Genomic DNA, 16395 nt, shown 5'->3' on the forward strand with positions numbered 1-16395 from the left:
AAACGAACACTTCCTTGAATTAAATAAAATGGTGAGGGGGCATAAAAGCAAAAAATGTTTATGTCAAATAGCAAATGAGATGTAGATCACATTATGCACATTCAAAATATGAAATTAAATAGTTTAAAAATTATATTTAGCTTATATTCTGAATGGTTGCATATCAGGTAAAAACAAATGCCAAGAATAACATCGTCACCAGTATTTAGGTTTGTCAATCAGTGAGCCAAATTGAACTACCCACTGTACCTATTCTTTATGATGTGGAATTATTCTTTAGTATTTTAGGTCATTTTTTTAAGAAAGAGGACTTAGCAGGTGGAAAAGAAAAAGGTACTTTCTAAAGTATCTGTATTACTCCCCAGTGACTAACCTTCGGTAATCCCCTATTTACAATGTCCTAAAAAAAGACTTTCTCTTAGAGTTTGGTAAAATAAAGATATTATTTTTCTTAAGGGTCTAACATGTGTCTTCCTCTTGAGTAATGAAGATATGTCTGCAACTTTTGTTTTCCTCTTCATCTTTGCCATCCACAAGCTGAAATTCCTACCACTTACCATTGCTGTAATGGTTTCCTTTATTTTGTGAGTACAGACACTGTTCTCATCTAAGATCACTTCCCCCTATTTTTATTTCTAAAATATAACCTTTACTGTATTTACCTTTTAGTAACGTGTCTTAAATCCTTTTGGAAGGAGGCTGTGTGTAAATGAGTAAATCCTCACTGACAGACTATTAATAGAACCAACACATCTGGTATACCCTATGGAACTCAGTGGCTTTAACCCCTTTCCAGAATGTCACTTACAACATCATTTTATCTGCATAATTATTTCTATAAGTAAGTTATAGTTTCTGTTAGATAACAGGCTTAACATGTAGTAAGAACTTTCCTTTTACATCACATTGGTGTAAGACACTTTGGTGTTTTCCCTATTCAGAAAATTTTTTCTAAATGCTAATAAATGTAACTCTGGAATCAATAAATATTTGCTTTCTTCTTTTCTATATCATTCATATATATATATATACACACATCACATATATCTCTATCTATTCCTATCTATATATCTACCTACCTACCTACTTATTTACTGTCTATCTATCCACAAACACACAGAGATTGAGAGAAAGCAATCAAGTGCTGATCTCCATGTCTTGAGAGCTTGACTATTCTGTGACCACAGATTCAAGTTTTGGCCCTGGTTGGCTTTGGCAAAGCCATGATGCATGCCATAGGTCATTGGGTAGCTGAGTCATTACACATAAAAACATATAACACTAAAAAACAAAAACATAAATCTCTTACTGCCTAGAGAAGTCAGCAGGGCCATCTTTACATGAAATAGCTATAAATAATTTTATAACCACGAAGGTGTTAACTGTAATGAGAATATTTATATTTGTTGTAATCAGTGTATATGTTTAGCCTTCCCAAAGGAACATTATTTTTTAATATTGCATTAACTTACCTTGTCACAGATCCACTTCTTAGGATTTTCATCTCTAAAATGTTGACTTCCATAAGAATTGGGACCATACTTGCTTGATGAATGCATTAATGGGATGTACTTTTTATTTTTATGGTAGGAAGAAAATGGCAAAAACCTGAAAGAACATTTAAGTGATGTTAATTTTATTTCTGTAGACATTTGATTAAAGGCATTAGAATTTAGAGAAGTAGTAAAGCGTAGTGAAAATAAAACATGGCTTGGAATCAGAATACCTGGATTCAACTCTAACCTCTGCCACTATCTCTGTTACTAACTTTTATGAATTTCATTTCTTATTCAGCAAAAGGAGATACTAAGACTTTTTTTAACAGAATTTTTATAAGTCTCAAATAGTTTGGAAATATAGAAAATTTTAAAGAATAAATTTATCAATTAATGATGCCAAATAATTCAAAATTTACTGTGTAAATAAAAATGTTAATTTAAAAATGGCATCCAAAAATGAAAAGGAGGCCCAGTATAGGAAATTCTCATTGAAATGAGTTTTCTTCAAAGTTGTTTTCTTTTTTTTATTGCGGTATAATGGACATACAAGATTATATTAGTTTCAGGTATACAACATAATTTGATATTTGTATATATTGTGAAATGATCATCACAAGTCTAGTTAACATCCATCACTATACATAGTTATCTTTTTTCTTGTGATGAGAAGTTTTAAAGATTTACTCTCTTAGCAACTTTAAAATATGCAATACAGTATTATAAATTATAGTCTCCATTATACATTACCTCTCCATCTGTACATTATGTCCGAATTATTTACTGATTTTATAACTTGAATTTTGTACCTTTTGACTCCCTTCCCCATTTCACCTACCCACCACCCCACGTCTCTGGCAACCACCAATCTGTTCTCTGTATCTATCAGCATTTTTTTTTGATTCCACATATAAGTCAGTTCTTATGGTATTTGTCTTTCTCTGTCTAACTTATTTCACTTGGCATAATGCCTTCGAGGTCCATCCATGTTGTTGCAAATGGCAAGATTTTTGTTTATGGCTGAATTATATTCCATTGTATACAACACTTTTTCTTAATCATCCACTGATGGACATGTAGTTTACTTCAACCCATATCTCGGCTGTTGTAAATAATGTTGCAATGAACATGGGGGTGCATATGTCTTTCTGAGTTAGTGCTTTTGCTTTCTTCAAATAAATATCTACAGGAGGAACTGCTAGATCGTATGGTAGTTCTAGTTTTAATTATCTGAGGAACCTCCATACTATTTTCCATAGTGGTGGCACCAATTTACATTCCCACCAACAGTGCACAAGGGTCTCCTTTAGTCTATATCCTTGTCAACACCTGTTATTTCTTTCTGATACTAGCCGTTCAGACTGGTGTAGTAGGGTGATACCTCACTGGGGTTTTGATTTGCATTTCCCTGATAATGAGTGATGTTGAGCATCTACTCATACACCTGTTGGCCATCTGTATGTCTTTTTTGTAAAAATGTCTAAGTCCTCTATCCATTTTAAAATTAAACTGTTTTTCTTTTTGCTATTGAATTGTATGGGTTCTTTATATACTTAAATATTAACGCCTTAACAAATATATGATTTGCAAATATTGTCTCCCATCCAGTAGACTTTTCACTTTGTTGATGGTTTCCCTTGCTGTGCAGCTTTTTATTTTGATGTGGTCCCACTTGTTTATTTTTGCTTTTGTTGCCTTTGCTTTTGGTGTCAAATCCAAAAAAAATCATCACTAAGACTGATGATGTCAAGGAGCTTACTGCCTATGATTTTCTTCTAAGAGTTTTATGGTTTCAGGTCTTACATTAAAGTCTTTAATCCATTTTGAGTTAATTTTTGTGTATACAATAAGATAGTGGTTCAGTTTCATTCTTTAACTCACCGAAATAATGAAGGCATTTTTGGTAGGGGTTATGAATAATGGGGTTTTTGAGTCAAACAGACTAGTATTCACATTTTAGCTTTGCCCTTGCTACCTCTCTTCCCTTACAGAAGTTACTTGACCTCTATGAGATTTCACTTCCACATGGGGTTGTTGTAAGGAATGAATAATTTAGTATATGTAAAGCTTAACATGGAGGCTGAAAGAGCAAATGCCCAATAAATAATGGGGGTGCTAAAAGTAGAAGTAAATGTAGAAGTAGCTTGTTGCCATAGCCATCATTAGCATTAGCATTAGCATTATTATCTTAATGTGTTATCATGATCAACATAAAAGATAAAAATTTTAAGACCCATATAATCGTTCACGGACCAGCTAAGATTGTGATAATACTTTCAGTGTAATGTGGTGAGATGCTTAAATTCCTCACCAGAACCCTCTGAAATAAGAGTAAAGAAATTAAAAAAAAAAAGTTATAAACCTATAAGAAGAAAGTGGAAAAGAGAGGAGAAACAGCAGGTGAAAATACCAACAAATTTTTGCCAGGTGAAAAGCAGATAGGAGATTCAAAAAACTGAAATCTCAGTTCCAGAAGAGGGAGAGGCCAAAGGGGAAGGGCCATTTTGCAGAACTCCAGTGAAGCTCAGTAACAAAAGCTACAGTTATTGCAGAAAGTGAGAGTGAGGGATAGAACTGGAAACAGATTAAAAGTCTGTGCAAGAAGTAAAGAAATATTGACATTCCTCTCCTAGGCCATGCATCCATGAGAAGAGCCTTTTCTCAGAAACTTTACACCAGAGAGCTCTGGTCTCAGGGGAAGCAGGCACAGGCCAATGGGAGGCACCAAATGGGATATATGATTTTATTTTATTTTTTTTTTATTATGTTCAGTTAGCCACTGTATAGTACATCATTAGTTTTTGATGTAGTGTTCAATGATTCATTAGTTAGGTATCTACTCATTGAACTCTTCCCTTGCTCGTATCTATGTGAACTGGCAGCTGGACTTAAATATTTCATTCACATGAATGCATCTTCTCAAAAAGATACTGGGAGTGCCCAGAGAAACAACTTCACTATTGACATTTGAAGAATTCTTAATTAAAAGTTGATCAAAAAGCCACTCTCACGTACAAATATATTTCTAGTCTGATTTTTAGAGTCTCCTTTAATATGAATCTAAGAATGGATTACCAATTGGGGAAACTACCAACATGAAAGAAGGACACAGATCCAAACACAAAAGATAATCTGGAGGAAAGAGATTTAATGAAGGAAACAGGAGTAAACCTCAAAAATTTTAATTAATATAATCAAAGAGGATATGGTGCTAATGAAGTTGGAGTTAGATGCTGTTTTAAATAAAAGAAACTAGAGAAAGAGATCTGGGCAATAAAAAATATATATCTAGTGAAATGAAATATTCTGCTGAGAAGAATATTCTGAAATTCAGGCTTTGAAAAAATAAAGTTTAGGTTCAACAGATTTATTGACCCCATAACCGTATGTCAATATTTTCACATATATTATCTCATTTAATTAAGACAAGGAAGGTTTTTTTTTATTATCTCAGTTGAACTGAAAATTTGATTCTTTGTCATGATATTCATAAATTTGTTTAAAAAATAATAAAGGAAAGCAGCATTATTTCATTAATTTTAATGCTTCTCTACAATTACTTTTTAGTTTTTTTTTCCTTTTTAATGTTTATTAATAAACTTCTTTTTAATATTTTTCCTAAGAAAACATCTCTAATACTATTTAAAATATAAAAACAAACATAACACAGAGCTTTGAATTACACAAAATTACACAAGCATGTATTACACACGCTCCTGGGAAAAGAGCTCTCATATAAGACAGATTATGGTCCTTCCAGTGCTAATTTGCACATGGGATGGACATCACACACACACAAATTAATGTGGCCCCAATGTCCCTGAGTATACAAAGGGGGTGCTGTGAGCCGGCTGCTGAACTTACAGTTTTTATCACTTCTGAATTGCATTTTAATAGTACATTTTTCTTTTGTGTCTGAACAAAATTTGCTTTCTCAAGGGAATGGATGGCTGAGGAGACAAGGCTGAAAAACTAAGTATTTTCCTGTCCATGAGTTAATTTTACTTTCATTCAGCCATAATGTTTCATTGAAGTAACATGTATATGTACGTATGTGCATATATAGGTATATATATTAAAAAATATTTAGATGTTTTATAAATAATTTTCAAATATTTATCTTCAGATTAGGAAGAACTCATTTAATTCTCAAATAGGATTTGCTCTATAAAAGTATAAATAGCTATGAAAGCCCTATAAAACCAATTTAGTTTATAAGCAAACTTTTAGATAAATACCATTTACTTTTTTAAATGTTATCTTTTAACAGTTTTTTTTTTTTAATATTTTATTTATTTTTTTTGACAGAGAAAGACACAGTGAGAGAGGGAACACAAGCAGGGGAAGTGGGAGGGGGAGTGGAAGAGGGAGAAGCAGGCTTCCCGCAGAGCAGAGAGGCTGATTTGGGGCTCAATCCGAGGACCATGGGATCATGACCTGAGCTGAAGGCAGACGCTTAACGACTGAGCCACCCAGGCGCCCCTCTTTTAACAGTTTTAAATATATTTTCAGATTTACCTCATACTTGCAGTAATTTCTTTTCAATTAGCTGGATACCATATTAAAGAAGATATGGGTTAGCTTATTATTTTATAATCTCATCAAAGATTCATATCTGGAAGAAATTCTAAAATATAATGTGGAGATACAGTGGCTTCATGAACACATCATTACACGAATGTGTGGGCAGCTAGGGAAGAATTTGTAGAGGCCTCAGGAAGCAAAAATTGAAAATAGTCAATTAGCTTCAGGGAAAATGGGTTCACTGCAAATACAAAGTCTTTATACTTTGAGTATTAATATACTTAATATTATTTTCCAATTAAGAAGACTAATGAATTTTACTTACATTTTTTTCCTCTTATAACTCCCTTTTATCCCCCCCTTTTTATAGTCTAATTATTGCCACTCATAATTCTAGGTTTTCCTCCAGTCTGTTTATTTCACTGCCAAATAACTGAAATCTGCAAATTATGAAACCCTCTTGCCTACTGATCCAAGCCTATCTTCTTCAGCCCAGCTATCAGGCTTCTTAGAATGCACCTGGATCTGTTCAGTCTCCTACCACTCCCTGTCTGCCATTCCACTGATGCCATTCTCCTGTCTTTCTCTCTCTTTCCATCCTACCTCTGCCTTTGTCCATGCTCCTCTCTTCCTGATATGCTGATCCATATACTGCTCATCTTTCAAAATCCAGCTTAACACCCAGTTTTCCTAGGCAGCTTAATTATCCCACTCCAGTCCACACTGATCTCTACTGTCTTAATAATATTCATTCATTAAACAAACATTAAATTAAGTGCTTTTATATATTAAGCATTTTGAAAAACACTGAGATAGAATGATGGAAGATACCTAAAAGGAATTCACCTTGAAGTAGGGAGTGGAGATGAGACAACACAGTAGAATGTGTTAAGTTTTCTGACAGATGTACACACAAGAGGCTACTAAGGCACAGAGGAAGGTTTATGTTTGTATATGCATATGTGTTCATAATATGCATATGTTTTGGGGGGTTATTGGCAAGGAGTTGGGAGATGGGACATAGAAAAGTTATCTTTTCAGACTGTGTATGCAGAACTCAAAGACAAGTAGTTAGTCAAGTTAAGAAGCTGGTAGAGGCTATTTTAGACAAAAAATATATACAAAGATACGGAGGTGAGTTAGAGCATAAAAAGGAATGCTGAAAGAACTGAAAGGGGTTCAACACAGCTAGAAACTGGATTCTTTATATAGGAAACAAAGTAGATCATGTAGAGTCTTATGGTGAAGACGACTGCATGGTAAATAAGGAGAATATATATATATAGTTTTATATTACAGATCTTTATACACTACAAAACATCTGTCTATGTTTACATTTATATAAATTTTGACTGCTCAGGAGGATAGTTATGCAAGCCATGATGGATTCTAGCTAGGTAAATCATCCCAAAATGGACATGGTGATAACAATTTAGAGATGCCAAGATACATGCCTATGGGAACACATCTCAAACACCGAACTTGCCCTAGATCAGCTCTCTCTCCATTAAATGGCTCCTAGTAAAATATATGCATTAACACAAGGCAAGATAAAGGGACACTTTATTCAGGATAAAGGCACACTTTATTACAAGTTAGGAATTCGGTTCCAGACCACAATAAATTTTCCAATGAGCTATGCAAAAGAATGCAAATAAGTTTTTTTGCTTAGGCCAAAGGCAAGAGAAATAGTAAACCAGAGCAAGACAATATCTAACCTGAGCTGTAACAAATGGGTCAGACCTCATTAGACATATATGGAAATTGAAGAAGAGCATGCAAGTCAGGGACTGGTATGAGTAGATACCTCTTACAGAGGTAAGAGCTTGGAACACACATGTGGGGTCTTTTAAGTGTGTAGCTAATTTGCTTGGAAAATAGAAAGAATGCTTTTCATAGGGTGCATTCTGGTTCCTATCAGAACAGGCTAAGCTTCAACAGTTTTATCTTAGTTAACATCTGTAGGAAATATTGTCCCAGTGACTTTATTCTTTCCTCGCAAATACTATTGCCAAAAGGGGGCTCATCATTTGGGCTCTAAGCTGACCCTCTCCCTGAGAGGCAGACTTGACCATAGCATTACAAAGGCTAATAAACCCTGGGGACCAAGGTAAGGTGGCCGATCACCACACTGCTCTCTTTAAACTATGCTGTTAAATCAGATGCTTTGTGATCCTTTGATACCAAGACATGTCTGACATTTTCCACCTGCTATTGAAAAAAGATATTTTTCTTATATATGAATTATAAAATAAATACAGGACTCTTACATAGTAAGTGACTATCAGATCTAATTTTTCATGTGGAAAAGGGAAACAAAAATACTTCTCCATCATCCCAGATTGGTTATAAAATAATTTAGTCTTCAAGTTTTTAAAACCTCCTACACTTTATACACAAGAGTAAAATGATGAGATGATGGCATAGCAAATAAGGTCTTATGAATTTTAGTGTCTTAATATTTGAGTAATTGAACTTCATATGTGCAAGCAGTAGTTTACTTCTAACTTTATTAAGAGTTACTCTAATATCTTGATCATGCACTACTGAGGTAATAAATGACCAAAGAATCTCTCAGCAAATCAATTACAGTTTTATCTTATGTACAACACAGAGTGGGAATCATGCCATTATTTTTTCTTATAGCAATAATGGTTGCTCTAATGTTTTATTATTATTATTTTTTTAATTTTGGGGGGGTTGGTAGCAGAAGTATAGATATGCTCAAAAGATCACAAGCTGCATTAATAAAGATCTTAGTGTATGAGCAGCCCCTCCCAATCATTAACAACACCAGAAGGACAGACACTCCCTAATGGGGATACAGGAGAGAGTGCTAGAATTCATCCCAGCATCTTTGCTTCAAAGGCATGTATTTAAAATACTTGCAAAAAAAAAAAAAAGGGAGCAAGGGTTCAGAGCTTTGTAATGTTCAAAATAGAACAGTTATTTAGTTGTAGGAAATAGGAGGGAAAAAAATCCACTATGGGCTAATTAAGGGAAGGCGTTTTCCTTTAATTCCAGAGGGAATTCTCTCTAGTCTACAAAACTTAATTTGACAAGCAAAGACATCTATGTGTAAAAGTTTGGAAAGAGTGATGAAAGAACTGAAAGATTAAACATGAATCAAGCAAGTTGATTTAATCTAATAAACCAATCAACAAATAATTTTCATGTTATCTTAAAAATACACCTGCTCAAAAATGAATGTTAGACTTTAATATTACAATTGTTATTATAAAATAGAAAATAGTAAATTTAATGTTTTGAGGGCTGAGTTATAACCAGTTCATTTCTGGTCTCATCAGATGACTCAGTTCTCATTAACCAATCAGAGCTTTTTTTAAAAAAAAGATAAAGCACTTTGATAAAACACATAATTGGAAATATGCAAATTATTTTGTCAATTACATTTTGAGACATGTTTTAGATTTGTAGTGTGTATAATTAATAATGAATATTGAATTAATATAATGAATAATGAATGCATATCATTTTGCAATATATGTAAGTGAAATCACTATGCTGTACATTTTAGGCTTATACAGAACTATACGTCAATTATGTCTCAATATTGAATAATTTTAGCTCTACTAAAACACTAATCAGGTTAAGTGACTCAGGTCTGATTCATAAAAAAGTGCCATTAAAAAGCTGAATATTTTTCCTTTAAATACAGAATAATCTAAATTTTAGAATAACTTTAGCAAATAAGACTTTTTTACTACATTCAATATGAGAAAGTATTTTCATTGTAGGTATGAAAAACCCAAATTTCCAGACAAACCTAACATATAACTCATTAATATTGATAGAGAGCTCTCAAAACATAGTCCACTGCTCTATTAAGATGTTTTAGTCTACTAGAATTTTGGTTGAAGAGACGTTAATGAAATAAGCAACAGACTGGGACAGGAAATAGATGGGCTTCATTTGTGGAAGAAGACAGCTTTCACTGAGATTTTAATGTAACCATAGCTCTAAGTGTTTAATACATAAAATATTTTATACTTAGAGTGGAATTCATAGCAGAAATTTAAAACTCATGAACTATTTAAGCAGCAATATCAATAACACAGGTCTTTCCCCCAGGGTAGAGACAGAAATGTAATATTTAAGGAACGCAAATGGCAAGACTATCTGTTCAACTAGACAGTAAGCTTATATTGCAAGCTTCTAAATTTAAATGGAAAGACATATTTTGCCCTTCTTCTTACATTTTTCTTAGCTTAAGAAGAATAGAACTCCCAGATATATTATTATTATTATTATTATTAACAATCTCAAGGCATGCTGACTCAGTAATTTCATTACGGCTATGCAACAACTTTCTGACATATGGTTTGCAGAGTTAACCTTTCTCTAGTTAATTGTGAAAAACCTTTAAAAAAATATCTCTGCTAAAAGATACTAAATTTAAATGTTCCAGCTAAGTAACAGTTACACAGGCTCTTCTTTTAGGCCATTTATATCAGATGTTTTAAACTAACAAAGATGCCAGTATAGCTAAAAAGGATGAGCTCAGATATTTTTAGGACTTGTATAATTGATATAAAGAACATATAATTATGCTTGTTAACTATACTAGAATTAAAATGAAAAACTTAATAAAAAAGAACATATAATTAAGAAGGAAAATAAGGCTGTGGGAAAACATTTGTACAAATTATTGTTAAGAAGGTCTAAGGAAAAAATAAGCTGAAACTAAAAAAAAAAAAATCGTTAAGGAAAATCAATTATTCTTTGTTAAGTAATATTCCAGAGTAGCATATTCCAAACTATGGTCTGTGGATGAGGAGATTTCATGGCCAACTATATTACAACTATATTATTAGATCTACAAAGCCAGGAGATCTCTGTCTATCTTGTTTATTGCTCTGTCCCCAATGCCAAATATAGTGCCTGGCACATGATGTAGTAATATTTGTTGAATGAATAAGTAAATAAGTTTGCAAAATACTATAGATTATATGTTCCTTCTTTGAAGTTCACACTAAATAAGTCTATTTAAGACTGAGACTATAAGACTACTTAAGACTGTAAATGCCACAAAAAAACAGTTTAACTGTTTTAAATATAACTTTTCCCAAATTTATTTGACAGAAAACCCATGAACATTTTCCATACTAGCATTTTAAGAGATACAGTTTGGAAAATAATATTGAAAGTAAGAGAAAGAAAAACAGAAGCATAAGACCACCTATTACTGGGACTAATAGGGTAATGTTAATAAAGATCAAAGAGAAATCACAATGGAACTCATTTTCTTTTGCTTGATTTTTCTTTCAATGAGAATAATTTTGGTGGGTGATCAGATAGATTAGGACAAAACAAATCAGACTTAGTTTAAGCTCAAGCTCAGTATGTAAAAAAAAAAAAAAAAATTTTGATACCTACCATTTGTCAAGCATTACACTCAGTATACTGCATAAGTCATGGGCTACGCTCTTGAGGAGTTTATCACCTAGAACGAGGGTCTCCAATATTTTAATCTAGAAGGGCTAGGTAGGTAACACCAGTGAGTTAGATGTAAAAACTAAGAATGTAAACTTCAATTATTGCCATGTAAGAGTGTGGGCCCACTATTTCTAGATCACCTAGCATTTAATATAAGCTGGAAAATCTGGATTTTCAAAAGATTTAATTACCATTTTTATTTACTTTTCAATTAATTTAATTTTTAGAAAATTGTAGGATCCAAATATAACAGACCTGGAGACTGTATGCAACTCAGAAGCCACTAGTTTGTAACCTCTAATCTAAAATTTACATGGAGCATCTAGCACTTTCAATGACTTCAAGGTCTCTAGCCAAAATATATCTCAAGTTACTGAGCAGATCTATGGATGAAATGCAAATCACAATCAGTTATTCTTAAGAAACTGTGACTGTACCAAAGATGTTCCAAAATGTATTTAAAAGCAGAAGAATATAGATTCTACAATATATAGGTGGCTTAATTTGATGTTAATTATCAGCACAATTCTAAAGTGGAATATTCAAATAAAATTTTAGAAAAGTGGTGATATATATATATTATATATATATATATATAGGCATGGACATATATATGATACTGGCACCATTTTATTTTATTAACTTTAATATGCCCATATTGTCATATTTAAAATATATTTTAAAATTTTAATTTTATATTAAAATTTAAATTTAAATGTCTGAATATTTTAATGTGTATATGCATATATACACACATATATAAATATAGAAAGAGATGTATATGCATATAGACATAAATATCACCATGGGTAAGAGTAAAATTTTAGATATATGCCTGAAGTTTGGCAAAGAATTGGAAAGTTCTTTTATGATATCCTGAAGAATATGGGAGAAGAAAGAACTAGCTGATATTTAAAGAAGAAAGAAAAGCTATCAATGAATGACTTCCCAATGGCCAAATCTAATATATTCTTTTAGTTCTCACATGACTTGACCTCTGCATCATGCTGTTCATCCAGTCCTTGCAGTGAAATTTCTTTTCTCTACATCTGCACAATATCTCCTGGTTCTCCTCCTTGCTTTCTCGATTTCTTGAAAGGCTTACCATTTTCTGCCAATACATTGAGTTAATGATGCTTATCTTAACCAGAACTGTGAATTAGAATCACTGTGGCATATATCTCAAACACATCTGCCTACTGAGTCAAAATATCTGTGACTTAGGAAGGCATATGTATATAATATTAAGCCTCAAGGTGATGGAGATGAACAACCTAACAAAGAACCATGGTCCTAACATTAAAGCAACTCCCAGAAATCTGTACTTAATCTTCTCGCTATATAGTTTCGCCCTAGGAGATTTTTCCACCAGCAAGGTTTTAACTATTTCCTCTACAGTGATGATTTCTAAATCTTTATCTCTATATACAGTGTTTTTATTTGACTCAAGACTAATATTTTCAAATGTTCACCAGGAATATCTACCTAGATGCACAATAGGAAAATTAAATAGAGCTGCCCCCAAATTAAACTTATATCCAAAACCTCCATCCTATCAAACCTATAATTCTTCTTATACAGACATACTTCATTTTATTACACTTTGCTTTATTGATCTTTTCAGATATTGTGCTTTTTACAAATTGAAGGTTTGTGGTAACCCTGTTCTGAGCACGTCTATCAGTGCCATTTTCCTAATAGCACTTGCTCATTTTCTATCTCTGTGAAACTTAGGTAGTTATCACAATACATCAAACTTTTTCATTATTTTCATTATTCATTATTTTCATTTTTCATTATTATATTTGTTACAGTCATCTGTGATCAGTGGTCTTTGATATTACTATTATAATTGCTTTTGGGGTGCCATGAACTATGCCCATCCATATAAGACAGGGAACTTAATAAATGTTCCGTGTGTTCTGACAACTCTGCCAAACCGGCGTTCCTCCATCTTTCCCTCTCCCTCTCCTCAGGCCTCCCCTTCCCTAAGACACAAAAATATTGCAGTTAGTCCAACTAACAATCCTACAATGGCATCTAAGTAGTCAAGTGAAAGTTAGAGTCACATGTCTCTAAGCTTTAGAAATGATAAAGCTTAATGAGGAAGGCATGTCAACAGACAAGACAGACCAAAAGCTAGCCTCTTGCTCCAATAAGCTAAGTTGTGAAGGCAAAGGAAAAGTCCTTGAGGAAACTGAAAGTGCTTCTCCAGTGAACACACAAATGATAAACACATGAAACAGCCTTATTGCTGATATGGAGAAAGTTTGAGAGGTCTGGATAGAATTATCAAACCAGCCACAGCATTCCTTTAAGCCAAAGCCTAATCCAGAGCAAGGCCCTAACTCTATTCAATTCTGTGAAGGCAGAGAGAGGTGAGGAAGCTGCAGAAAAAAAGTATGAATCTAGCAGAGGTTGGTACGTGAGGTTATGGAAAGAAGCCATCTCCATAATATAAAAGTGTAAGGTGAAGCAGCAAGTGCTGATACAGAAGTGATAGCAAGTTATCCAAAAGATCTAGCTAAGATAATTAATGAAGGCGGCTGCATTAAACAACAGATTGTCAATGTAAACAAAATAGCCTTCTATTGGAAGAAGATGCCATCTAAGACTTTCATAGCTGGAGAGAAGTCAATGCCTGGCTTCAAAGCTTAAAAGGACAGGCTGACTCTCTTGTTAGGGGCTAACGCAGCTGGTGGCTTTAAGTTGAAGCCAGTGTTCATTTACCATTCCAAAAATCCTAGGGCCCTTAAGAATTATGCTAAATCTACTCTGCCTGTGTTCTGTAAATGAAACAAAAAAGCCTGGACAGCACATCTGTTCACAACATTAAAGCCCACTGAATATTTAAGCCCACTGTTTAGACCTACTGCAAAGAAAAAAAAGATTCCTTTCAAAATATGACCACTCATTGACAATGTATCTGGCCACCCAAGAGTTCTGATGGAGATGTACAAGACTAATGTTGTTTTCATGCCTGCTAACACAACATCCATTCTGAAGCCATGGATCAGTGAGTAATTCTGACTTTCAAGTCTTATTTAAGAAATACAATTTTGTAAGGCTGCCTTAGATAGTGAGTCTTCTGATGGATGTGGGCAAAGTAAACTGAAAACCTCCTGGAAAGGATTCACATTCTAGATGCCACTAAGAACATGCATGATTCATGGAAAGAGATCAAAATATCAACATTAACAGGAGTTTGGAAGAAGTTGATTCCAATCTTCATGGAAGACTTTGAAGGGTTTGAGATTTCAATAGAGGAAGTACCTACGGATGGAGTAGAAATAGCAGGAGAACTAGAATTACAAGTGGAATCTGAAGATGTGACTGAATTGTGCAATCTCATGATCAAACTTCAACAGATGAGGAGTTGCTTCTTATGGATGAGTAAAGAAAGTAGTTTCTTGAGGTGGAATCTACTCCTGGTAAAGATGCTGTGAAGACTGTTGAAATGACAACAAAGGATTTAGAATACTACAAAAAGGTAGTTGATAAAACAGTGGCAGAGTTTGAGAGGACTAACTCCAATCTCTCAAGAAGTTCTACTGTAGGTAAAATTCTATCAAACAGCATCGCATGCTACAGAGAAATCGTTCCTGAGAGATGGAGGTAATTGATAGGGCAAATTTCACTTTTGTCTTAAGATATTGCCACAGCCACCCAACCTTCAGTAACCGCCCTGATCAGTCAGCAGCCATTAACACTGAGGCAAGACCCCATAACCAGCAGAAAGATTACACCTTGCTGGAAGCTCAGATGATGGCTAGCATTGTTCAGTAATAAAGTATTTTTATTTTTTATTAGAAAAGAATGCTTTATTAATTATCCTTACAGATTTAAATTTTTAGAGCCTTTAGAGTATTTGTCTCCAATTTTTATTTAAATCCTAGTTAGTTAACATGTAGTGTAATATTGGTTTCAGGAATAGAATTTAGTGATTCATCACTTACATATAGTAATAAAGTATTTTTAAATTAAAGTATGGACACTTTTAGAAATAATGCTGTTGCATACACTTGATAGACAACTTACAGTGTCAAAATAACTTTCATATGCATTGGGAAAACAAAAAATTCATTTGACTTGCATTATTGCAATATTCACTTTATTGCATGGTCTGGAACCAAACCTGCAATATTTCTGAGGTATGCCTGTATTTTTCCCTTAGTCAAGTAAGGACATCACCATCTGGCCAATCAACTCAGCCAGAAGCCATCAAGTCAAGGCACTAAAAGGACTCCCTGCCTGGCAGCCCTCAATCTGAAGAAATACTTGCTCATGGCCCTGTTCCCATAAAACACTGCATTTGATATAGTGTAACACACCCTCCCCAAGATCACAACTGTGATTTATTTATATACATTTGTATGTTATGTTTTATGTTTATATATGTTAGTTTTATTTATATGTTAATTTAACATATCCATTACATTAACACATATTTACTATTTATTGTGTTCCAATCCTACCACTTACGTGGGCTAGTTCGATTTTATAAATTGAGCAAAACAGATTCTCTTTCAGGAATCTGAACTGAAAAATAGAACTAGCTGTGGGTTCTAGAGCTGGAAGGTTATACTGCATCAGGCCTGGAACAGCCATGATAACTAAGTGTAAGATGAAGATTTATGAGAAATAAACTACTAGCAGATAAAGCTAATCAGCAGAAAGAAGGAAAGAGGCAGAAATGCAGAGAAAAGCAGAGATGACACTAGAGAGAGAAACCATGCCCCTGCAGCCCCCAAGGTCACTTTAGTCCAATTTCTCTTTGGTTCCTCATATTTCTATAAGAGTCCTTACTCTATCTTTTCAAACACACCCTTACCCTTTTCAGTTACCTTGAATGGATCTTTGTCCTTTGCAGCTAAGGAAGCTCTAAGACAGTGATTCTAAATGTATCTGTGCCCTTGAC

At 33.6% G+C, this 16395-nt stretch overlaps 1 protein-coding gene across 1 annotated transcript in view; it reads right to left on the minus strand.

Annotated features, from left to right (window-relative positions):
- Positions 1–16395, minus strand: part of SPATA17 (spermatogenesis associated 17) — a 167778-nt gene that overhangs the window by 46607 nt on the left and 104776 nt on the right. The window contains exon 9 of the mRNA XM_021698447.1: positions 1473–1608. Within this exon, the coding sequence (XP_021554122.1) occupies positions 1473–1608 (136 nt within the window). The remainder of the gene's footprint in view (positions 1–1472; positions 1609–16395) is intronic.

Source organism: Neomonachus schauinslandi, chromosome 6, assembly GCF_002201575.2.
Source record: "Neomonachus schauinslandi chromosome 6, ASM220157v2, whole genome shotgun sequence".
Taxonomy (NCBI): Eukaryota; Metazoa; Chordata; class Mammalia; order Carnivora; family Phocidae; genus Neomonachus; species Neomonachus schauinslandi.